Below are 25914 nucleotides of genomic sequence, written 5' to 3' on the forward strand. Positions count from 1 at the left end.
TCACTGGAAACACATTAACAGTATATTATTTTTATTAGTTTCTGTAACCAAACCAAGAGAATGTAAATAAGACCGTACATCTTTTAATACAGCGATGAAACCCCTGTACAAGTACAACAAAAAAAACAAAAAGAATCAAAAAAACAAAACAAAAAAATTCATAACCCACCCTCCCTCATCCCAATGCAAGGACTCTTCCCCCAGCTGGGGTAGATGTGTGGAGGACAGCCTCCCCACCTCAGGGTGCATACCGCTGTACATTTCTGAAGGACCCTCGTCACCACAACCCCGAGATGAGAGCATTGTGGGTGGGACAGCCAGCCGAGGTGAGGCAGAGACAGAAAACAGCACTGATTGCTCTCATCAGTAAAGACAACAAAAACAAAAAGTGTCCCTTCTGCCCATTGTTTTCTTCGTTCTGTCCTGTTCTTGTCCCCCCCCCCTTAATGTGGGGGGGGGGGGGGGGTTGACACACTCACACACACTCGCACTGAAAAGTTCTCTATTGTTTTAACAATCAACTCTTCGCCACTTCTATAACTTCTAAATAGCCCTATCCTGCTTTATTCTAGCTAAGGACACTGAATTCAGTCAATAGCAGCAGATCTGGGTGCTTTACAGTGAAGTGTGTGTGTTTGTGTGTGACAGCGAGGATGGTGTTAAAGCAGTGAAAGGTTGTGTGACAGTAGCCCCTAAACTGGAACAGCTGCATGTAGTGATCATACATCATCCATGTAATCCTGTAAGTCCACTCAAAACCCTGCTGCCAAGGCAACAGCAATCCAAAAGGCTGTGACATCTCTGCGCTGCTTCAACCTTTGGCTAAATATACAGGAGTCCAGATACGAGCTCCCTCCTGTTTCTACTAGAACCCGACACACACGCCAACACGTCAGTGATTCTCAGGCAAGAAGATGAGAGCAGAAGGCAGGAGAGCAAAGGCTCACAGGCAGACTAATCAATAAATCAATCCTTTAAGTCAATCAAATGCTGCAATTTTCACATTACCATTCTGATAAAACGAAAAATTAAATGACAACATAATTTCTTATTTCACGTCTCTGTGCGGTGACTGTGGGTGAAACCGTTGAGGGAGTGTGTGCATGAGCACAAATCTCTGGATTGGTTACGATGGGTGATTGGGCAACAAAAAGTGTGCTTCACTACATACACTGAAGATTGTTTGGACTACAAAAACATCTCGGATTCATTCTTTCGTTAACGAAACAGGTCTCTCCTATAATATGCACGATACTATTTGGGAAAATAAAATAGGTACAGAAATCGAGAGCTATAAAAATGGCAAACTCAGCAGCAAATCTCATCTCAAATTTTCTCTCTCCAACTCTCCTCTTATCTACCGTCACAGTAGATTTCTGTTGAACAACTTGTGCGGCCATTTCGTCGGCATCTAACCATGATGGAAGAATCCAACTCAAATGCCCCAACCTACAGTGGGACAAGACAGGGGGAGAAAGAAGAGGAATATATATATATATTTATATATACGCAGGACAGTGCCTACTCTCAGTAACCACTACCGTTTGGATCTCTACCGAACTCATCCTCCTCCCCCAAATTGTCCCCCATGGCAGATATGAGGTGGTGACTGAGTGAATGGGGCTAGATTCTCTCTCCTCCGCTCTTCCATCCATTTGTATTGTCACCCGAAGACGGTCGGGAGCTCTTTACTTGCCCTCTTCTGGTTTGATGGCCTGCGGTTTTATGGGGCCAGTCCGTATGGGCTTGGCCGTAGAGATGGGGGGTTTGTCAGAATCTGGGCGTTCGCCTCCTGCCTGGTGGTTTTGGGCAGAGGTGTCGAGGGAGGGTTTTCCTCCCTGATCAAGTCGAGAAGCGTTGCTGACTTGTGGTGCCTTAAGCTGCTGCTGCTCTGAGAAGAACTTATGAGTGGACTGGAGCACCTCAGCCCGCTGCTTTGCCTAGAGGGGGATAGAGGGAAAATACAAAAATGGTCAACCCACCCATCTCAGATTGGCCAAATGAACAAATCAGTATGACATAACAGATACAAAGAAAATGTTAAAAGACCTTTAGGTCCTGTTCAGCCTTCAGAGACGCATGTGCACCTCTGGGTATAATCGAGGGACCAGGGGGTCCTCGGGAAAGATGCTGGCTGTGCTGTGGATACTGGGGTCGGGGATGAGGCATTAGCCCACCACCCACATTCGCCGACATTGGCGGGCCCATGGGAGAACGCTGAACACCCCCAGCAAATGAGTTAGCGTGAGGAGGTCGAACCAGAGGAGAAACTATGTTGGGCTGAGAGAGCATCTGAAAGAGAGAAAATAAATGCATCAGTTTACATTCATGTTTACAACAGGTGCATTTTACAAACAGTCAAAATACAAGTCATGTAAATAATAATAATATACCTGAGGGTTGAACTGTCCAGGGAAATGCTGCGCCATCCTCATCCCGGCAGAGTTGGGCTGAAACTGCTTCTGGTACAATATGCTGTTCATCTTACTGGACTGGCTACTAGGAGAGGTGGAGCTGGCCCTGCAGGCAAACGAGAAGGACATTTATAATCGTGTGTACAAGATTACAATAAAAACACATATGTTAGTGTGTGACTTGGATTGTATAAACTCACAATGTGCAGAATTTCCTTGCAAATAAAGTTTGCCACCTCAACTTGTTTTGATTCTGTCCATTTTTGACATTTTAAGAAGTCACGTTTGGTGTGCGTTTGTCAGTAAGTGCGAGGATGTGGTTTCGGGTTGTACCTGTAATGACTGGAGGTGGGTGTTGTGCTCCTGGCTCCAGGAGGAGTTCCAGGCTTCACGTCCATCCCACTGCCAAAGAGTTTAAGATCCATCTCCATCTGCAGCGTGTCAAAACACAGGAACATACACTTTAAAAAAAGTCACAACCAACCTCTTTATTCAAACAGAGTCACACATGTACACACTACTACAGTACCTTGCTGGTGGGTGGCGGCATCATGTTGTGGCTGGGGCCCATGATGCTGCGGTACGCCTGGGAGACTGGAGGCTGTCGGTTCATGTTGGGGGGCTGGGCCTGAGGCGGCGTGGGGGGCAGTGCCAGGAGGGGCTGGCCTCCACCCGAGCCAAAGTTCGACAGAGACAATTGGGAACCAGGCAGAGGCACTGTCACCTTGAGGGAAATTAGAGAAGCACAAGTGTTTGAAAATGAGAAATAATCAAACAATTCACCGATTTATCTAACCAACAGAAACTTGCGCTGTTTCACAACATTGGAAATTAAACACGTGGAAGTTTGATAACTGGTAAAAAATGAAGTAAGCTATTCACAAGGATTACAAACATTCAAATTCCATTATGTTTGCATGTATGTTACCTGTTGCATTGCTGAACTGGGCGACTGAGTGTTACTGTAGTAGCTACTCTGGCCATGTTGTTGCACCTGCCCCGAGTACATGTTTGAATGCTGATTCATCCCCTGTCGAGCCTGAAACAAGACACATGTCAGATGAAAGACGTACAGTGGGCTCAGTTTTCTTTTGGTAGAGTGAAATGTTCCCTGGGAGCGCTCTGGTTACCTGCAGCAGGTGTGTGTCAATGAGCTGGGAGCCTCCCATGCCAGAGGGCTGGTTGAGCTGCGGCTCAAACAGAATGGGAATGTGCTGAGTGGATGACTGCTGCTGATAGGCTAGGTTGGACTGAGGCTTGCCCATGTCAGGTGCTTGCACGCTGGCGTAGCTGTGCAGGGATGGTCCTGACAGCATCATGGAGGCCTGTGACAGGCTGTTCTGCATGAATGCCTGCTGAGACCTGAGGGAAGACACATCAGCAGGATCAGATGACAGGAACAATGGTGCCTCAGAGCAGCGAGACTGGCCCCTCTGTGCGTTTCTGTTGTGAGAAGAGAACTCATTGTCCTGCGGTGTGTCTTGTGTTACCTGTAAGGCTGCAGCGAGGAGCTGAACAGATCTTGTGGCTGGGACACTGGAGGTCCAGCACCGAGTCCTAGCTGGGGCTGGTGTGTGTGTTGGTGCGCGTGTTGGTGTCCGTGTTGGTGCGCGTGTTGGTGCCCGTGTTGGTGCCCATGTTGGTGCCCATGTTGGTGCCCATGTTGGTGCTGAGGCTGACCTTGCAGTGGAGCGTAGATGGGGATGGGAATCTGCTGCACTGCTGTTGGCTGAGGTGGGCAAACAGGTTATTTCTATCATCAAGGTTTAAGCATTCCTGCACTGAATTCTCAAAAAGTAAAATGCTACCTGTGAGAGTCCAGGCTGGAAGCCTTGCTGCTGTGCCAGGGAGGGAGGAGCCAAGCGAGGGTGAGGGGTGCTGAACAGGTGACTAGTGTCCATGTAGAATGCTGGAATCTGAGCTGCAGAACCTGGACATACAAGAAATAAAATATTAGTGACTACCAACAGACATGCACGGTTCTTCAAATATGAAACTATAGATGAAACAAACTGAACTATCGGGGCTATAATGATTTCCACTAAATAACGATGATTAAAATGCAGGAAACAGTGTCATGTTAATCTCACCTGCTGCAGACTGGGAGACGTACACCTGTGGGGTCTGCTGCTGGGGCAGGAGGGCAGGCACGCAGCCCAGCTGAGAGAAGCTGCTGCTACTGCTGCTACTGCTGGAGCACAAACTTCCACCCTGCAACTGTTGGGGCTTCACCTTGCAGATGTTTGGGGGGTCAGAAGCTGTGGTGGTCTTGGTGCTGAGCGATGATGTTGTATAGGTGCCTGATCCTGCGGGGTGGAGGTAAACATATGGTGCAGACAAGGAGTCATGATGGGCGCCTGTATACTACTGATGCACAACAGGAAATGCCAAAAGAAAAAAAATCAGTAACTTCAGTGCTGAACACCAGCAGTGTGTGTGTCAACAGACAATATGGAGGGAAATGTATGCTAAATGCAAGTAGAGATGTTGTTACCTGACAGTGAAGTGCTGGGAGTAACAGAAGCCACAGGGATCTGTGGCATGGAGGCCGAGGAGAAGGAAGAGTATGAAGATGCACATGACGTGATGGGGGATGAAGAGGAGGTGACCGGAGAATTCTTCTCCAGACTCGGGGAGTTTTCCCAAGCTTTACGAGCAGATTCCATCTGAACAGGAGACAGAAAGATGTCAGCACTTAAGAATCACTAAAACGTTAGAGAGGAGAAGAGTATTTCTTATGGAAATTAATGTTTCCTGGAATGTGTTGTACTATCTGTGTACCTTTAGTGTTAGGTCAACAGTAGCAGGGGAGACAGTGCTGAGGCTGGAGCTCTGCTGCAGGGTCTCTCGCCTAGGAATGGGCAACGAATGAGGCAGTGCCACCTGAGACAAAAAAGAAAAAAAGAAAGGAAAACACCCAAAGCATTTACAGAATGTTAAATAATTGGGATTAAAAACATTTACTATTTATACACAACTGAGTGTACTGATTTATTCAAATCAAAATGAAAGATGAACAAGGTTTTTTCAAGTGTAAGGATGTCTACTCACATTTGCCACCAAACTTTCTTCTATTTTGTTGACTCCTGTAGGAACACTGTCAGCCAGTGAGGAGGAGGGGGCGGTGTAGTCAGTGACAGATTCCTGAGATGGAAACAAACATTTAGAATCACAAACTAACATGTTATACTACAAGTATAGATAGTTGGGTGACAGTAATTGTGACAGTGACATACCTTTGAGTTACTGATGAACTCTGCTGAGGGGACTGTAATCATGCCCTCAATGTCTCCTCCCAGCTCTGGTACGGCGGTGTCACTGGTGGGAGGACTGGGTTCTGTGGCTCTGCTGACGCCTCCTCCAGGAACTCCTCCCTCCATGCCTTCGCCTTCTACTCCACGTGCATCTTTGGCCTTGCGGTTCTTAAGAGAACGCTCTTTACCAATGGGACCTGGCTTATATTCCTTGGTTTCCACTGGCTCCATTTCAGGAAGCTGTGGAGGAAATGTACTCTGTAGCTGAGTTTCACAAAACTAATTTGAATCTGGATTGTGTAAGCATGAGCAGAAAGGAGTGTTACCTTCTGTGTTTTGATTGGGCCAGCTCGAGGTTGTTTCTGTCTCTGTTCTTTGGGAGCAGGTAGTTTGTTTTCAGAGCCCATCTCTATCAACGCTGGAACTCCATCACTGTCTGTGCTGCCTGCAGATGATGGTGCTCCAAACTGAATACTGTCGATTGCCAACTCTACACTGCCCTCAGCTCCTGGCTTCACACCCTAAAAATTAAAATTACAAAATATTTTAATTTCATGATTTATCATACAGCAAGTGGATGTTGCAGTCACAAAACACAGGCACATTTTGCATACCTCAGAGGAGACAGTGCCAGTAAAGGAGGTGAGAGGTTTGTTCCAGGCACTCACAGAAGGCGGCTGAGGAGGGCTGATTGGACCAACTGGAATACACAGATTGGATTTTTAGAAAACAGGCTGACAGATTCACTCCTGAATAGACATTTGGATAAATACATTCAAGTCATCAACATATACTTATTCACTCACGCTTCTTCACATCAAGAAGGACAGTGGAGCCCGCAACCTTGTTCTCCCACAGTTCTGTACCCAGCGTGCTGTGCGTCTGGGTGGGTGCGGGGGGGAGGTTTTTTGAGGTGAAGTCCACAGCAGCAGGGGGGATAGTGGGCAGAGGAGCCACCGTTCCTTCCAGAGTCTGAGGGGATGCAGCAGGCTGGGTAGGGGGCAGGTGAGGATGCTGGGGGGCAGCAATGGTAGGCTGCTGTTGGGCCTGGGGAATAGAGGCTGCAGCAGGCTGAGGCTGTGAGGCCTGTTGTTGATGTTGATGTTGATGATGCTGCTGCTGTTGTTGCGATGACTGTTTTTTAGCAAATCTTGGTGGCAGCTTTCCTCCTCCCCCTCTGCTCTTCTCACCGGAGCCCTTTTTACCCCAGTTCTGTAAGAGTTGTAACTATATTAATACAATATCTAAGACATACAGTTCCTTTTCAATAAAGTAATGCACTGCTGTCAAATGGTATGTTCTTAAATTCCCTGTTCCTACCTGAGGTGTCTGCTCTTCCTTTTTCCGTTTCTCCTCATCCTGAAGGCGTTTTTGTTGCTTGCGGGAGACGACCTCTGTGAAGCCGTCATCATTGGTGCTGGACTGTGGGTCCTCTGTGGTGGTGACCTCTGGGTGGTCATCAATGATCACAACACCTACAATGACCAGACAAGAAGAACATGTTTTTTTTAGATAACAAGCATCTAGAGGAGTAGATTCCAGGCCCAACAGTATCAGAGAATACATGTATTTACTTACTGGCATAATTGTTGAGATCAAACTGAGAAAGCGCATTCTCCTTGGGCTTCTTGGAGACCTGTTTGGTCTCATCTTTGCGACGGGCAGACTGCTCTTTCGAAGGTCTTTGCGCTGCTCCTCCAGCTGTTGATGCTGCTGCCTCTGAGTTCTGGTGGCCTACAGGGCTGTTTGTTTGAAATGTTGAGGAACAGAAGTAAAAATTTAGATTAATCACAAGACACTGTGACAAACCAGTCAGTGACATCAGTACTGACACACTGACACCAGAACATCAGTGTGGATGTAAACAAGGCCTGAGAAACTAAGAATGCTCATGTGTAAAAAAGTACTGACTTGGGATCTGAACTAATCTGAAAGAGATCTCATTTGCAAACAGAGAACTAAGCCTCTTTTTTTTTTTTAACATCCTCTGACTGAAGTAGGAGTAAACAAAGAAGCTACTAGACAGGAAGTGTTGACGATAAAAGGAAAAAACATTTTCTCTGTGTTCAGGTGCAGAGTCTATAAATACCACCACACTGATGCCATATTTAACCAAACATTTCAATGGCTAATTATAGTACACTAGAGGATAATTCTTAAACACATTCCAATCTTCCCAGCTTATTGAGGTATGTAGATTGTTCTCCAGTATTATTTAGTGCAGTCATTAATTGGGCGGAATACTAATCAACAATTAGTTTACAAAAGTTTTATTGTGTGAATAAACCTGCCATGTTATTCTGCTGCACACTAGTCGTTGAGTCAACCCCATTGTGCAACTGTTAATGGAAGCAGACAGAGTAAATGCCTTACATAAGACAAAAGCCTGATTGTTTCAAACTCACCCTTTGCGCCCTGCTTTGGCCCCTCCCCTTCTCTCCCCTTTGCCCCCAGTGTAGCCCCGGACTGGTTTGGCTCCACTGTTGCCTCTACGATTCTGTCTCTCCGCCGGCCTCTGACTGGAGAAACTCCTCTTGGCTGCAGGAGCACCTTCACGTTTTGGAGTCACCCCTCCTTCAGGTGGGCTTTTATTGGGGGTCAAAGAGCCCTGAGGAAGTGTGGGTGCCGCAGCAGAGGCAGTGGTGGCTTCATTAGTGGCCTCCACTGCTCCTTTCCTCTCTTCTCGCTCTCTCCTTTCGTTGAAGTCGCTGCTTTCAGAAGCAGTCTCCCATTCCTCATTGGCTTGATCTGAAGAGTTCTGGTTGGACAGATCAGGGGACTTGGTACCGACCGCAGCGATTGTGGGGCTGCTGGTCTCAGGTAAGGATGCTTCTATAGTAGAGGGCAGGTCGGGTGCAGGCATAGTTGCTGCTGCTTCTGCAGGCACAGTAACAGGGGTTCCTGGAGCTCTAGACAGGGTTGGGGAAAGGGATATTGGGGCAGACCTGGCAGAAGTAGCAGGCACTGAGGGTAAATGGGCAGGTGGACTTGAGGCTGTTTCTCCACTACCCAACACGGCCGCCTCCCGCTCCTTCAAGCGTCTGAAGCGGGGGGGTTTATCTTGCCTGGGGGGGCGTGCTGGTCGGGATCTACGAGGCCTCTCTCTGCTACTCTGTGGTCCGTCCACAAATTTCTTGCCCTCAGACTTAGGTGGCCGTCGGTCAGTGGGATGATTGTCATATCTTTGGGCCGACTCCATTTCCTCAGGCCTAAATGTCTCCATGGGTCTAGAGGGCCACTGAGAAGAGGACTCTCTGGGCATTGGCCGTCTAAGAGGGGCAGAGCGAGGGCCACCACGTTCCCTTGCAACACCTCTTCTACTGTATAATCCACCTCTCCCTCGCCGAGAAGGTTCTCCTTTAGGAAGGAATCCTGGCTTGGGCCTATTTTCATCATCCACTCTGAATCCAGCCTTTTCTCCTATGTGAGGAGGTCCAAAGCCCGGCTTATGGGGCCCAGGTCGGACCTCGCCAGGGAGTTCTCGTCTCAGTGGACGGCTAGGTTTGGTGCTAGGTTCGCGGTCAGAGGGTCCAGTATCACTAGCAGACTCCCTCCCACCTTCACTTTCAGAATCTGTATCTGAACCCCGTCGTCGTCTGCGTTTTGGAATAACCTCAAAGTCTGAGCTTTCACTGCGAGTTTCGCTTTCTTCCCTATTGCGAAAGGCAGCAGCACCTCCCACTGCAGGTAAATCAGAGCGTGATCGGGGCTCTCTGTAAGGGTACTCTGCTCGACTCCTGCCGCGACCCCCCCTGCTGCGACCACTGTAAGTACCTCGGTAGCTGCGTCCTCTAGCGTAATACTCCCCTCTGCCACGTCCTTTGAAACTTGAGTCAGCAGGCCACTCTCTATCTCTATCTCTGTCCTTGTCCATGTCCATGTCCCTATCCCTGTCCCTATCTCTGTCCCGTTCTCTCTCTCTGTCCTCCCGCCGGTAGGCACGCGGAGGAAGATTGGACTCTTTTCTGGAAGGCAGTTTGGGTTCTGGATGTTTGTCATTGCTGGGTGGTTTGTCTGCTTTCTCTTCCTGAGAAGAAGAAGTAGGAGGCCCGGATGAAGGCTGAGAGTCTCTAACTCTCTGATGGCCAGTCGATGTTTCCTCAAGCTCTGTAGATTCCCTCTTCCCTTCACTCTGAGGTCTGGAGCCCTCAGACAAAACAGCAGCTGCAGTAGGAACTTTGGATGGCTGATCTTTTTTAGATCTTTCTCCTCTTTCTCCTCTTTCTCCTCTCTCCCCTCTCTCGTGACGCTTCTCTCTCTCTTCTCTCTGCTCCCTCTCTTCTTTCATGTCCCTTAGGACAGGTTTCTTTATTGGCCCAGACCTGCGGATTGGTCTCTCCCCACCTGGTCCTTCTCTGCGTCCAGCCCCTGATCTCCCGCCCCAGCGCAGCTCAGTTTTCTGCTTGCTGGGGACTGGCAGAGGCAGCTTCTCTTGTTTGTGTAATCCATCAGCAGGAGGTGTAGCCCTGTTGTTCATCACTGTAGCCTGGGAGTAGAGTTCATTTTGGGGCTTATCTTCAGCCCTTTCCCCTGTGTCCTGTGGCTCTAGGGACTTTGTTCCCAGGGGTAGCCCATCGAACCTGGGCTCATCAAGCTTGAGGGAGTGACTGGAGCCCTGGGAGACGCTCCTTTGGAGCATAGCTTGACCAAGAGCCTCTACTTCTTCCCCACTCGGTAGGCCTGGTTCTTCAGAATCAAAAGCTGAGACTACAGGGAGGTCTAGAGGCCCAGATAAGTCCTCTGGGCCCTGGGTAAATGTTGACAGGGACTCTGTAGGGTCCCGGAAGAAGTTACTCTTACGAGAGTCCAATGCACTATGATCCTGGGGGTATATAGCTGGGAGAACTCTATCCAGATCCAGACTAGAGTCGATTCTGTAAAAGAAAAATATAGATGCATCACATGTTTAAAATAAAGGCTTCTATGTATGCCAATAATTTCTCCTAAATATCCTTTACCTCTGCTCCTTGGTATCATTGTGTCCTTTTGGAGGAGTTACAGAAGGTAAAGGCTCTGATTGTGGGTATGGGTCTGATCCCCATACCATCCGTGAGTCTGAGGGAAGGCCATGGTCACGAATTGGCCGGGTCAAGTGGTCAAATGAGTCTGAGCTGGAGCTGGAGTTGTCACCAGGCTCTCTGCGCACAATCTGCTTTGGAGGCATCCGCCCTGAAATGCATGAGAGTGACCTTGAACAGGCAGTCTGACATTTATCATCATAAACCTACATACTCATTCAGTAAAGTCTCCATTCATATTCAAAATATCTCCCTACCAGGGTGAATATTAGTTGGTATGTCCATTGGAGGACGTCCTGACATAATGCGAGGGTCCATGTAGGACTGCATCATTAGCCAGCGGGGGTCAAAGCCCATGGAGGCCAGGTGCTGGTGGTGGGGGCCCATAGGTTGATACATGGAGCGGTGTTGCTGTTGTTGCTGCTGCTGCGTAGTTGGAACAGCGCCACCACCTGATGGGGACACAGAGCCCCCACTCTGCTGTTGCTGCCATTGTTGCTGCTTCATCTGCTCCTAAAAGACGAAAGAGGAACAGTAAGCCGATTAAAGTTCATTGTTTTTTTAAGGAGATACACAGTACAATATGTATGTAATGTACAATATAGTAGGGCAGTCAAATGTTCTATTATCCCATTTGAATTTCATTTGTTAAATTAAATATATAATTACTTTTCTAATTAAATGTAATCTATTATTATGTACCATGTATACAGCAGTGTGGCTCCTATAGAGATTCAGGGTCTCATTTTGACATCATACCAGCAACAGTGCATCTTTTACTTGAGTTTTAATGTCTTTATCTGTACAGTTTGTCACAGACACATGATTTGGAGGGCAGATTTGTTTTCTTGGGAAAGCTTTCTTTTCTTTTTTGTGTGTATAGCACTCTTTCTTGGCAGAAGGGTTAACTAAACCATATTGTTAAATGTAAAAAGAGGCACCTTGTTTGGACAACATGTTACATTACATTATTTAGCCGACGCTTATATCCAAAGCGACTTACAATAAGTGCATTTAACTATGAGGGTACAAGCCCAGAACAGCAAAAATCAAGTAGGTACATTAACTACAAAAGCCAAACGCAACTTAAAATTGGTTATTGGACATCTTCTTAATCAAGGGGTAGTCTGAAGAGATGTGTCTTTAGCCTGCGGCGGAAGATGTGTAGCAAATAGTCGTGATTTTGTTGAGTGGCTAACTGTCCCTCGCAGTGAGGGAGCAGCAAGCCGATTGGCAGATGCAGAGCAGAGTGGACGGGCTGGGTGGTAAGGTTTAACCATGTCCTGTGTGTGAGCAGCAGATCAGTGATGCAGCCGTCCCATGCTCCACACCTACTGTGACCTGCGCACTACATTTCCAACACATTTATAAAATGAATGAAAATAAAAATTTGAATAGTAATTAAGCATTCAAAAAGTATTGATTTTTTTAATATTCAAACACTACTGTTCAACCACAAGAGTGGAAGATCAAACTAAAAATCCCCTTCAGATTCAAGAAAAAAAGCCCACTACCTACTGCCAGCCCCCATTGGTTTAACCAGCAACACTCAGCTCTTTGTAACTGAAGAAGCTGAATGCGGACACTCTTACCTGCTGTCTGAGGAAACGAGGTGGCAAAGATTTTTGAAACTGTTTGGAATAGCCTGAGGTGAGAGATGGACGCATAGCAGCAGCTGCTTCTCCTTCCAGCTGTGGGGGTGCCACGGGGACATCCTCACCACTTGGTGTGTCCATGTGAGGCAGAGACAGGTGGGGCTCATCCACTGCAGGTAAACAAAACCAATATTGGGATTTATGACTGAATCCATATATAATTTTCAAACAACTTCGAGATGAGGTCAATATTGCTCACCTCTGTTCTCCTCTATGTTGAAATAGTCTTGGATAGGCACTGTTGTCCTGTCAGCCTGGTTTTCCTCCATTAGGGGGCCGACCTCAGCCAAAGAGCTCTCTCCCTCGCTCTCAGGTTCTGGAGCAACGACCACAGGGCTCTGGACGGGGGGGCTGGGCTGAGGAGGCAAGTGAACCTCCTCCTCTGCACTTGGTTCAACTCTCTCACATTCTGGCTCTATCCTCTCCCTGTCTTGATCCACCTGCTCTTGGAGAGGAGCTTGCATTGGTTCTTGCGATTGTGAAACTGGGACCATAGGTACAGGACTGGATTCAGGAGCAGGAGCGGGAGCAGGAGCGGGAGCGGGAGCAGGAGCGGGAACGGGAGCGGGAGCGGGAGCGGATAAGGGGGCAATCTCAGGGGCAGCTCCTGCCTCATCGGTGGTGGACTGAGCAGGGGAGGATTTGCCCTCAGTTGCTTGGCGGTGTTTTTCATTGAGACGTTTAAGTTTTTCTGCACAGGCCGCAAGCCTCTGTTCGTCCATCCGTCGCTCCTCTTCATCTCTCCTCCGCCTCGCTCGTTCTACAGCTTCAGAAACTTCTGAAGGCTTCTTGCGCTTCTGTCTCCAGGCCTCAGAGTCCTCATCGGCACCAGGTGCTGATGCAGTCTGTGGCTTGTTCCCCCGTGGAGCTGCTCCACTAACAGAACGACTCCCACCCTGGAGAATAAAGATATTATTACCAACACAGACTTCTCATATTGCTGCTAAATTGATCAGGGTGCACTTGTCCAGCTTTACCTGGTAGTCTTGTGAAGCAGTTAATTTACTGTACTGCCCCATACTGCCAGGTGATGGTGCTCTTGGATCTACATTGTCTGCCCGTGAGGTCTTGTTGCCCCCACGGTCTTCAGACCCCTCATGACCTTCTTTTGGCCGAGGTCTTATACGTTCAACTTTCCCCATCCAATCCCTGAAGAACAATATCAACATGGATTAGAAAAAAAATGGTTCTTCCAATTGGTTTCCTAAAGTTGATATTCAAACTGTAGTTTTATGGAAACTGGATAGGATATCTACAGGTAGGATATCTACAAATATAAAAAATGCTTTGGTTAAAAAAAAAAAAAAAATGAATACGAGTAATACAAGTTATGCATACTAAGGATTGAATTGGCTAATTACAGAAAAGCAATGCATGTTAAAATATTAAGCTCAAGATACTCACCAGTTTTCTCCTTTTTCTTTAGCAGCTTGGTTTTCCTCATCATCACTGAAGTTTAGTTTCTCTGTGTAGTCCACCTCCATCTGAGCTCCTGGAATGAGAAAGGGAAAGGGTTGAGGTTCGCTGTTCACACCAGGAGAAGAGGTCATCCATCTTACAATAGTTCTGAATATTGGGCGGCTGTGGCTGAGGGGTCTTCCTCCAACCAGAAGGTCGGCAGTTCGAGCCAAGTCTTCCTCAGTTGCATGCCGAAGTGTCCTATGACAAGATGCTGAACCCCGAATTGCCCCTCATAGAAAAAAAAAAGTGCTGCTAATAGATGCACTGTATGAATGTGTGTGTGTGTGTGTGTGTGTGTGTGTGAGAGAGAGAAAATCGGTGAAGGTCAAACTGTAATGTAAAGCGCTTCGAGTGGTCATCAAGACAAGAAAAGCGCTATATAAATCCAAACCATTTATTTTAAACACCTTTTTTTTTTTTTTATAATGTTCAGTTACTGACCTGCCCAGCCCTCATCTGTGTCAGTGTCCAAGATGTCCAGCTCCTTCAGTTCTGATGCACTGATGATTGAGGGCCTGTCTGGGTCCAGGTGCCAGGCCTGAGGCGGGGCCTGCTGGGGTCGTGCTGAACGGGAACCTCTGACAGACCAGCAGAGATGAAAGAAGAGACAAGGTAATCAAGGAACAAAATGAAAGTACTAGAATATGAAGGTAGTGTCATCAGTCTGACATATACCAAACTTTGAATGGGGACAAAAATTATTTGTTGTATAAAGATTTGAACAACAGTATTCTGTGTGACATTGTCATCTTGCTCATTGTTAACAAAACCTGGGTGAATTTCATTTTTATAAACATTACAAACACAAGACAACTCAAAAATGTATCTTTTATTTAGAAGTATCTAGGGCTTAGTCATTAAGATGTGGACTCACTTTGCTCCATCTTGTGGTACAGGGTATCTGACGTTTGCTTGCCCGGTGCTTACAGACATTTGAGGATAAGCGTGGAACATCTAAAAACACACATCACACAGGGTAAGGACAAGATAAAAACTACAGCTAGATACTGTGAGGCCAGAAATATACTTGCTTTTAAATCACACGTTCACATAGAAAACCAGCTTGTTACTAAAGGATCCCTCTTGAAGGCAAAGCAGAGAGTTCAGACCGTATACAACTACTGACTGCACGTTGTAAGAAAAATGGTGACACACTTTTTATATCATCTGTAAAATTGGTCTCAGTTGACCAGTGATGAGAAAATTGTGGCCAGCTCAGAGTACTGATACACATTACGCCATCTGCCCTGTACTTACTTGTATTTCTGCTGTGCGCAGACGCAACAGTCTCTGACTTGTTTTATTCATTTTGCAGGTTTCCACATTGACTTCTAGAAATACTGCTGATCGTCACCAGGACGTTTGTCACTGCGCAGTGGTAACTAAACACCTCCCCCAGAAACCACGAAAAGATACAGGCTTCAGCTATTGGCTTGTCTTTAAAAACTTTAAAAAAATTTCCCCTACAATTCATATGCTTATTGCGTATGCATAGCGTTATTTTCTGAGGACGGAAACAACCGCAACTCTAAACGAATGCTGGTTATGTAAGGCAGCCATCATAGAAACTTAAACCTGCAATTAAAAACAAGTACATCGCTGGCTTAACTGATATTTCGAGTTCTGTCTAGAATATTAAACTGTGACTTACATAGGGTGGCATCATGCTCCTGAAAGCAGGATCAAAGTGAGTTGGCACCCCAGCAGGAGGTTGCTGCCCCCCATTAAGTTTAGGCTGAGGAGGCCCAGTGGGGGGAAGCCTCTCCCTACCATCCTTCTTCTCCCCCTGACTGTCAGCGGTTACGTTTCGGCCAGGGTCGTCAGCTTCTACAGGTGGTGTGGTGGTACCAAGGCTCGTACTTCCCTCCTCTGGAACCCTGTTATCCATCTCAGGAGGGCTGGGAGCAGTGATCAAATTCCTGCCTCCGCCCTCCCTCCAACTGCCAACATCTACCAGGACAAAGGGAAAAGAAGTATTTTTGATTTAACTTGGGTTCCTGAACACCAGGGACACAGAACATTAACAGTGAACACTGAATGATGTTTATGTGCATGAGTGTGGCTGTACTTTGAGGTCTGAGGCTGGGGCCAGGTCCATAAGGCTCCTCCTCTTGACTGTCCCCTTTCTCCGCCTCACCAGCTGCTTGCAAGCTGGGAAACTCCTGGTGAAACTGGCTGCTCACACGAGGAGCTCCTGCACAACACAAACGCATGATTATGAATGTATGGAAATCCCAAGATTGATTATAATATGGTGACTTGCAGAGCAGCACTGAAAGATCTAATCCCCAGTTGATGTACAGCACCCCTTCCAGCCTATCCGTAAATTTATCAGTAATCAAATGGTCTGCATTCCATTAAGACGGCTGAGTGGTGTAAACAAGTTGAAGATATTGATTCCGTTTGTTTGGACGAGTGGAAAATGTACTTTACAGTCTCACCTTCATCAATGTCAGGTGGAACCACAGCACTATAACAAAGGTTATCTGTATTTTATTAATATGTGCAAAAGGGGAGCAAGTGGAGAGGATATTTACCGTCAAGCTGTGTCTGCTTGCTGTTGGCCCAGGATCGGCTGCCCGCAACAGGCAGCTCCGGTGGTGGGACCACTGCTGGTTTGATCTGTGGTGGGGGCGTATCCTGTTGCCTGTGGCACACAAGACACTCATAACTATAAAATCTTCATCTAATTTAGACATCCTATTATTCCGTTGAGATGAGCTTTAGTAAATGGGATGTCACCTTGTGTTAGTATTTGAACACAAACACACAAGCTCAAGTTACTCAATTTACCTTTCCCCCTCTGCCTCGTTGCGGGATGCCCAGCCACTACCGTCTTTGGGGACAATATTGACGTTGGGGTCGTTTCCCTTGTTCTCTGCCTTCAGGCTGGGCAGGTTGGCTGGAGGGGGCATGCGCCGACTGGCAGCCACTTTGCCCAAACTCTGGAGCCCATGTCTGGCAGCCACTGGGATGAAGAAACAGCAAAATTAAGGTTTTAACAATGTCAGGTCAGGAATTTGATTATCCTTTGAGTTGATATTACATTGCCTTGATCTACTGCACACAGTTCTCTCATTAACTATTGTTAAAGGAACCTGCTTACCTGCAGTCTTCTGGGTTTCCAGAGATTTGCCCTTGTAGGTATTGAAGAGGCTAAGGGTTGCATACTTTGTTTTGCCATCCTTTGCCTTGGTGCTCTGCCCTGACTTCTCGGACATTTCGCTGGAAACTCATTGAGTCTGGTCCTTTGGCCTCGCCACCAGAACCAGCCTCCTATAGAGCAGAGAGACGACAATGAGAACTGTGATGAAACTGTTTTATTGATGCCAAAAACTCTGCATTGAAACTTGTTAAAACACTTGAATGTGAGTGAACAAGTGAACTAAGCTGCATGTCGCAGCCAGCACTTTCAAGTAAAAGGGACGTTCCTAACAACACATTTTCCTGTCAGTTAAACAAACATAAGTTATAACACCCAACTAGTCTTAAGTAGGCAAACAATTAGAAACCAGTTTAAATTGAATTGGGATCATTGCGTCTCTGGGTACAAAATAAGTTTGTTTACATGGCTGACTTCATGAAGGATCAGCCTACTATCCAAATTAACTCCCACATGCCTGTGCCGAATGTGGCATTGGTTGACTCGAGTAGTTGTACACCAGCTTATTCTGACTAAGCCGATATACAACACCATATGCACTTTCGAGATTAAAATACTGTCAAAGCACGTTGTGTATTTCACCTTGGTGGCTCTCAATGTGTGTGCATTAGCATGGGGAAAGGAGGGCTGCAGCCCCAGCTTATGACAGGTGGCCACCTAACATCTGAGACGCAATGTGTAAGCAGTGTTTTACATTGATAAAATGTTAATTTGTTTAATTACAGTATTTCTGGTGTCAAGTAGCAATTTGTATTCCTTTAGTTGACTAGCTATGCACTTACCTAACTAGTACATATCGTATATGATGGTGAGTATATATTTGGGTTAGCATATCAGTTTAATTTTGTATAATTATTGAATTAAGCTGGAAGACCCACTGACTAGGTGAGTGGGGGGCAGAAGGGAAATTATGCCTTATTTAGGAAATTGAGGGGTGACAAGAAAAGTGAGTAAGAGTGAGTAGTACCAAGGACAGAGCATGTTTGGGCAGCAGTGTCTTTCCTGAGTCACACAGAGGTCATTTATTATTAACGTAGCAGTGGGGGAACAGTGTCTGTGTGTGTTGGGGGGAAGCTGACAGCTCTGATGAGCTCAGTCTCGAGCTGTAACTTGGCCTTGAAACTCTTTGGCAAAGCAACATCCAGTTAAAGGGAAATCCTTGTCTTTTCAATGAAAGAACAATAAAAAGACAATTGAGACACAAATGATCTGAATAAATTCATTGTAGAAATCCAGGTTGAATGAGGATTCTACATTTGGCCGAGCAGACTACCACAAGTCTGTGGGAATAATTTACACAAAACTGTCATGTGAAACAGTTGCATTAATCGTCATTGAAAATCAATTTAAAAACAAAAATAGTCAGGTGCAGTAGTGTTGCTTGAAAGATGGGAAGGGAGAAAATTTGAATTCAGCAAGAATACTTAATTTTAAAGCACTCCTGTAAATTGAATCACTGGAGGGAGTCTACCACAGTAGAAAATAGATTCACTTTCTTGGCCGTTGAAGGTGTTAGATGCCCGCCCGCCCACCCACCCACCCCCCCACACACACACACACAACATTAAATGACTGATAGCAGTCAATAGGACTTTACTGTGGACTATTCTGCTGATATTTGTCATGGGTAAGTAATAACCTAATGTAGGGGTTTGGGGGTAAATGATGATGGTCTTCACAAGTGACTGACCTACGTCTATCTGTCTGCCTGCTTGTGTGTGCCTATCTATAGACACAACTGGCAAATGTGTTGAATAAGTACATAAAAAAAACAAAACAATTACAGTGATGTGGAAATTTCATCATGTGGGAGAAAAAAAATAAATAAATAAATCGGGGAAATTGAAACTCCAGGAGAACAGCAGGAAAATTAAAAGTATGGGATGCAAATTTGATCATTTATATCATATATAATTTATATATTTTCTGGCCTGATTCACTCGCGTTGAGCGGAAAAAAAATCGAACAGACGCCAAAACCATCGCTGCAGATGACGAGCCGGCTGCGATACTTCGCTGCCGGTGTGAACAGCCCAATTGATTAACATGAGCGCCGAACGGAAGCGGACAGCATTTCGTGGTGCTTCCGCCTCCGGGAATTGTCCCAGATGTAACTCTCCTCTTGTGAAAGGTCGACTTAAAAAGGTTATATATGAGATCTTAAACATGAATGAAACATCTATTTCTCATGTAAAGATATGGTGGGGTAATCGCATCCTGAGAAGCCAACAGTCCTATTTGCGTGTGTTGTAATATGAGATTTGTTTTGGTGGCCAGTCCAGGCACGTGTGCATGTTAGTTCATGCCAATCCCTCGCCATTCTGATTGGCAGTAATGTAAACGGGACACCCTGGTGGACACACACCATTTGGTCCCTTTTCCTCACCATGTGTCTATTAGAGCACAAACACTGTATGCATACCTGTCATCTGCCCACTGCAGTACTGTTAAAAGGGACCATATTTTACACCTTTCTGGGACTTAATTTGAGGTATTGGTACCCCTAAGATGATATATCAGTGGTTTAAAGTCGAAAAGACTGCTGCAATGTGTATTTTCATGTCCTCTCTTCTGCCTCTCTGGAGCTGCAGACAGAACAGGCTGTTTTCGCCTGCCTCTTGAGCCCCTCCTCTGATTGGCTGACTGCACTTTGAGTGACACGCAACCAGCCCCATCACCGATCTCATTCTGGCGCATTTGCGATCTTTCTGGTAAACACAGCTGAAAGTCCTGTTATGTTTGCAGCTATAGAAGACCAGCCATATATTTACAGTCAGTTACAACAGGATGTTTCTGAACGGTAAGTTACACCGTCCTCATGCTTGTTCAAGTTTTAGTAGGACAGTCGGCCAATGTAGGAGTTTCAGTCTTGAGTAACGTCTACATTCCCCCGTACTGAGCACACCGACACGGCCCGTCAGAAGAAATAAAGCGTAACCGCTAGTCTCGAACAGTAACGTTCTGAGGAGGAATGTGCACGCGCACATTCTCTTCCCACCACGCTGCAGTGTTTCTTCGGTGTGGAGGTGACGGGGAGTGGTGGTTCGGAGGCATGGTACCGGCTGGGTGGGGCTGAGAGACGAGTGTGATCCCAAATGACATCATACGGATAGAAGTACGAAACGAGACGTTTCGATAACATATTTCTTAGAATGGACTGAGTGAAAAGGTCCGCGGAGTGACTGTTTTCATACTTTGAGGGTCCCTACTGACCCCCTTCAAGTAATTACGGATAGTAAAAGCCCCAAAAATGTATTTTACACAATACGGGCCCTTTAAACCCGAAACACTACAATTACACCCTCCTTTGATACACACAGCACATCTATGCTAAGTAGGCTAATCATTGCCAACTAGCTACTAGTCATCATGGAAGTGTGCTGTGCTTGGGGATGCAGTGAGCATAGGCTTGAAATAAGTTATAAAAATACATTTACTGACCAAAGTGTCTCACGCAGAGGCTCAAACACTGATGAGAGCACATCCTGCAGATGAGATACGACTGATGCATTTCACTGGTCTGCACACCAGCTAGCTGGAGCAAAATTTTGGCTAAGTTGTGCATTTATAGGCTGTTTTCACTGGGTTTCAAAGCACCCATAGATTGTATAGGCAACATGTTGCTGAGAATGCTAAGGGACGAGGGATCTGTGGAAGATGAGGCTTTGGTTTTGATTCTGTGATGAGTGAGTGCAAAATAGTGTGCCTAAGTCCAGCCATCAGAGGGATATGGGATGGATTAGGGTGTTTGAAGAACAGTACTACTTCCTGTGTGCACAGATGACATAATATGTTACCTGTCCAATCACACCAGACCACATTCGGAGGTTGTCTGGGCCATATGTGTCCACATTATTTTAGCAGTGTGATTGCGGTCCTGGCCACATTGAAGGACTACTCAACGGACGTTCTCTGCGTCAGTGGAAATACGTGCACATACTGGTGCCGGAGGCATCATTTAAACTGTAGCAACAGGCTATCAAGACATCATCCGAGACACATTGAAGTCCCAGACCACATTCAGAGGTGGTCTGGGATGCATGTGACCACATTCTTTTAGCTGTGTGAACACAGAGGCATCCATGGGCCACACTGATGGACCTCCTACTCAGATGACACTCTGACTCGCCACAGTTTCATTATGAACTGAAAATATTTTTACACTTATACTCAGTGTTTCGAATACATTGATTTGTGGGAACAGTTACAATATTGATTTTCACTTTATTTTTCAAATTTAAATCGTAAAGATGTAACGTCTCGAGCGTTGATTGTATCAGATCTGCTCGTTCCTGCTCTCACACCTGTATGCTCAGACTGGCTAAAAATCAACATTTGGTCTCGACACGGAAATAATGTACAGGTTTATTTGCATATTGAGCGGTGAAAAGATATCCAATCATACGGTCACTCTGGACACATGCAAAGAAACACACCTGTGATAAGATCGCTTGGCACAGATATTAATAAAAGGTATTAACACGGCCATACATGCAATGAGGGGAAACCGAAGGGGCCCTGGACTACACTTTTGAAGTGTTGTCTGGTGATTGTGAGAGGGGGAGCAAGAAAAAAGATCCAAGATTTGTCATCAAGCACACAAAAGCATCACAGCTCCCCAGTCTCAATCTCCACAACCCAACCTCCAGCACGACCCTTCACCCCTGGGGGGGCATTTCTTCTAGGCAAGAACCAGTTTTGTGTGTGGGTGCGCATGTGAACACGTTTAAAATATTCCTCATAAATTTAGGCTGACTAACGCAATTAAAATTCCTGACAATCTCCCATGCATCAAATCAAGTGGCCAGTAAAATGTATTTTTCTGCCATGGGGACAAGGCTTTACAGCAAGAAATCCACCATCCTGCGTAACAATATCTTTGAGATTGTTGCTCACTCAAATCATGGAGAAATTATTTCATCAACATACTGAAATACAAGCCTCAGAGCACTAACTTGAAGATGTGATAGGAGGTGAAAATCATTGAAGCCATCATTCCTCACTAATACTACATGACCAGGCCTGTAAAAAGAAAACGCATCATATCCAGTACTTGAACTAACAGCACACATTGAGCATCTACCTACTAATCTTCACTTGGATCAGGGTCAATGCAGAAGGATCCTCCTCACATCTCCACCGCTGCTTACCATCTTTGGCTCAATTTTATTTATTGACATGCAAAGCAAGTAAATATTATGGGGGGGGGGGGGGAGAAACAGTCGAGGACTGGAAGACACTTAAGATTATTGTGGTGCTCCAGCACCAGGCCATCAATACCACGGAGATGGTCTCCCTTGGGAGCTGCTGATGATTTCACTAAGCACATGAGAAACTGGAGAGTGGCTGAGTTTTCATTACCTTAATGTAAAATTTCTCCCTGTTCAAATTAATTTGTTAGTGCCAATTGTAGTATGAGATATACATTTGGGACCACTTAAGGAAACTTAATGAAGCTGCGTGTAAAATGCAAATTTTACACCCAAAACCATCCATATTTAAGTCTGTATATTGTGAGGGAAATAAAAAGACATACAGTAAAATGATCTTTTTGTCTTTAAATTAAAACCTGAGCTTTCCTGTAGATACGTCTACCTTCAGCTGTAGATCTCTGATACAGCCATGTTGCTGACTGGCCGATCAATAAACTACTACTCTAATCAATACAAGTCTGAATGGCCTCCCTAAAACGAGCCAGATGTGGACCCATTTGGAATGGATGCATGTGGAAGAACAGCACCATGTTGCCCAATGATAAATCACACGGGGTTTTCGCACCCCAACTATGACAAAGTCCTGAAAACATTCACACAGTAAAAATGTGATACTTTAAGATCACATTTGTTGGATAGAAGCAAGAAGACGGTGACTTGCAAGGAAATTACTGAGCTCTGTCCACATGACTCGTCAATAGAGACGTGATCACAACGTGATTCATTACAGGAATGTTTAGTCCCACTACAATCAAATCTTAAAGTGCTGTAGTATCGTGTCGTTTCAGCAAATCGCTGCCATTGATAAACGTGCAGGCCATCCCTCTCCATGAATCAGACTGCTGGTGGGCTGGGTGGCTCATACCGGCTGCGGGCAGAGGCCCTGTGCGCCCGGAACTCAGCCACACCGGGCTCACAAACCACGTTCGCTGTGATGGAAGTTAAACTCAGAAACCTCCCAAATCCGACCAGCAACCCGGATTCAAAGCTACACAATGTGAAACACGGCGCTCTTCGCGAGCAGGCCGCCAGCTCGCGGCGTTCGCACAGTTTCGTTTCTCTCGGCTCGCCATCAAACCCACTTCCATCCCGTCAGTGGCCACGGCGTGCTAACCAGCTAGCATGGAGCGAACACCAACACATCAGCTGCCGGTGAAATCTCCAAATGCTCACCTCTCCTGGCGCTCACACCCACCTGCCGCCGCCGGTGCCTCCTTTGTCCTGTTCGGTTCCTGCGCCGCTCCACTGGAAACCCGGTGTCGGCCTGGTTTGCGGTGGAGGAAAAGTGTGTCTCGCCGGCGGATTACAAAAGCTGGCTAGCCCGCTAACCCAGTTCGGGCTAAACGATGGTTAGCTACTTAGCTCGTCGGCTGCCAGCAAACCGCTCTCCACATGCACGGCTCCGGTCTCGTGGCTCCTGCGCCGTCTAGAGCCGGCGCTGCGTCCTCGTGTGTTCGGCCGTCACTGCGAGAAACCGGTCCTGAGTCGTCCCGTGTTTCCGTGTCTGTCCCCGCCCGTGAACTCGCGCCAGACCGTGTTTCTAGTTGAGTGAGGCCCCGCTCGCGCCGCGGCCTGTCTCACAATCAAAGATGGAAGCCCGGAGTTGCCAGATTTATGCCGTTTTATCCCCCTCTCACAGCCTCTGAGCCGCCGTGCAGGTGCTCACTCACACACGAGATACCATTACCAGGCATTTTTCTTTAAACAAGAAAAAAACTCTCGTTTCATGTTGACATTAATGGCATTAGAATGATAGAGCTGTACCAAAATAGTGTTATGAATGAGTATATACTTAACCACATAAAGATGAACACGTTATACTATTAATACCATATATGATCCCGATGTATTTTAAATGCAGACATAGAGATCCGACAGGAAGTATGATATCAAACACATGTTCACAGATATTTCTCTAGATTTAAAACAGTGATAGATCCTGCAGGGTCTTTGCAGTAACACCAACAATAATTAAAAGCTGGACACAAAAACTCAGTTGTGTTTGTTTTGTGCCAAAAGTCGAGGGGGGAAAAGTTGTAATATTTTCAAGGTTTTCCTCAATTTACCTGATGCTTTTGATAACCAGTCATTGATTACACAGCAGTGTAATTGCTAAGAAATGTAGCTTTGTAATAAAATTTAAAAAAAGGTAGAATAAGTAGCTACAGGCAGATTAACAGTAGGTATAGTTAGAAGTAAAACAGAAACTTAAGTGTTTATAAATTCACAATCACTTTGTGATATTTGTATTATATCATATTGTGAAGATATTTTGATGTTAGCCAGAGTAGTGAATGGCAAATCTACTCTATAAGTGCTGTTGGTCTGTCTTTGACTCAGGAGCATGTTGTTTCCATGTTAATATCAGATGTATGCTGGTTAGAATCCCACTGACTCGTTTTTTGGTCAATGGGTATGGTAGAACATATCGAGTGTTATTCAATATGTCTAGAAATGTAATCAATATATCCACACTTGGTTGCATTAACAAAATATATTTATTTGAAATATATTTTCAAATAAATTACAAATATTTTGTATATATTGTCAAATAAAACCTTCGATATTCCTGTAATGTCATTCACACCATAGGACTCTCACAACCTGGCAACCCGAATGCAAACGAGTCACGCGTGGACAATTCTTGTTCCGGGGTGTACCGGCGGTTCACGAGGGGCGCTTAGTTTGAAGTCCAACTCTGTCTATCTGTCTGTCTGTCAATAAATTGTCTTGATGAATTGGAAATATAACAAAACAAAATAAGAATAAATATGTCTTCAATTATCTGAACAGCTTTAAGTGAATATGTACTAGAAACCTTTATTTGAACTCATAACAATTGTCAGTTCACGATCCCTTTAGCCACAAATTGACTTAACGAATCAAGCTGCTTTAAAATTATTATAATTATAATAATAATAATAAAAATATATATTTCATTTATATTATACATAAGTATATACTTTACCTTAGGGGTCTTAGTGTGTTAAATATAGGGACTTGGGCCTCATTTTGTGCAAATTTGTGAAATTAAAGTGTTTTAACTACATACAGTTCTACCATCATAACGCGGATATCAACGCCAATTCAAACCTTTTACAAAATCACAAGTTAAGCTCCAGAAAATATAACAGGAAATGTGAATTGCAGGTGTACAGTGCTCAATAGCCTGTTTAACCTAAATCTTGGTTATAAAGATGAGGACTTACCCAGATGAGGACGTTGTCAGAGAGAAGATTCTCGATTTTTGTGAAGATCGGTCAATGTGAACTCAGGGGCTGCGTTCCAGGGGGCGCTGTTGAGCCATTTTGCCACGCCCATTTAAAATTACTTTACACTTTCTAATTTTCTGCAAACTTTGGTAACGATTTGAGCATGTTAAAGCCCTCAAAAATCCAATTCATTTTCATCAATTTTTTTTAATAATAATCCTTACAATTTCAATAGGGCCTCCCACTGTCTCCTACTGTTCGGTGCTCGGGCCCTAATAATAATAATAATAATTATTATTATTATTATTATTATTACTATTACTATTACTATTATTATTACTATTTTTATGATCACCAAATCCACTTGTGAATTTATTGATAATGGTGTGAAAATGAAAAACACATTGTGTTAGTTTCTCTCTTATATTTGAATGAAAAAGACACACAAAAAACTCCACTAATGGACACATTCTCCTACACCAAGAGAATCGGTATTGATTTGATTTATTGCTATCTGATTTCCAA

At 45.4% G+C, this 25914-nt stretch overlaps 1 protein-coding gene across 5 annotated transcripts; it reads right to left on the minus strand.

Moving 5' to 3' along the window:
- Nucleotides 1–8: 8 nt before the first annotated feature.
- prrc2c (proline-rich coiled-coil 2C) lies at nt 9–23774 on the minus strand. 5 transcript variants are annotated; one of them, XM_034583088.1, is made up of 35 exons: nt 23351–23774; nt 16909–17078; nt 16596–16770; nt 16340–16449; nt 15871–15996; nt 15454–15752; nt 14677–14756; nt 14244–14389; nt 13746–13833; nt 13319–13490; nt 12914–13237; nt 12541–12859; nt 12279–12451; nt 10944–11199; nt 10627–10837; nt 8074–10542; nt 7247–7410; nt 6989–7143; nt 6475–6880; nt 6283–6368; nt 5995–6189; nt 5651–5908; nt 5466–5558; nt 5196–5297; nt 4909–5080; nt 4505–4720; nt 4223–4344; nt 3905–4143; nt 3545–3776; nt 3343–3453; nt 2944–3138; nt 2748–2875; nt 2394–2520; nt 2050–2292; nt 9–1940 (listed from the first exon to the last, which is right to left on the minus strand). In XM_034583088.1, the coding sequence occupies exons 2-35, from the start codon at nt 17021–17023 to the stop codon at nt 1689–1691; spliced, it is 8559 nt and encodes a 2852-aa protein (XP_034438979.1). In that variant the 5' UTR covers nt 17024–17078; nt 23351–23774; the 3' UTR covers nt 9–1688. The 5 variants fall into 5 exon arrangements, with proteins under 5 accessions (XP_034438979.1, XP_034438978.1, XP_034438976.1 ...); XM_034583087.1 differs by having other exon boundaries at nt 3905–4032; nt 4063–4143; nt 12541–13237; XM_034583085.1 differs by having other exon boundaries at nt 12541–13237; nt 23373–23774.
- Between the last annotated feature and the right edge of the window lie 2140 nt (nt 23775–25914).

Source organism: Hippoglossus hippoglossus, chromosome 4 (genome assembly GCF_009819705.1).
Source record: "Hippoglossus hippoglossus isolate fHipHip1 chromosome 4, fHipHip1.pri, whole genome shotgun sequence".
Taxonomy (NCBI): domain Eukaryota; kingdom Metazoa; phylum Chordata; class Actinopteri; order Pleuronectiformes; family Pleuronectidae; genus Hippoglossus; species Hippoglossus hippoglossus.

Coding starts and splice junctions, on each gene's coding strand:
- prrc2c (XM_034583085.1), bottom strand. CDS start 17,023: ATGTCCGAGAAGTCAGGGCAGAGCACCAAGGCAAAGGATGGCAAAACA. Junction 6,190..6,282: donor CTGGCACTGTCTCCTCTGAG/GTATGCAAAATG, acceptor TTTAATTTTTAG/GGTGTGAAGCCAGGAGCTGA. Junction 4,345..4,504: donor CGTCTCCCAGTCTGCAGCAG/GTGAGATTAACA, acceptor TTGTATGTCCAG/GTTCTGCAGCTCAGATTCCA.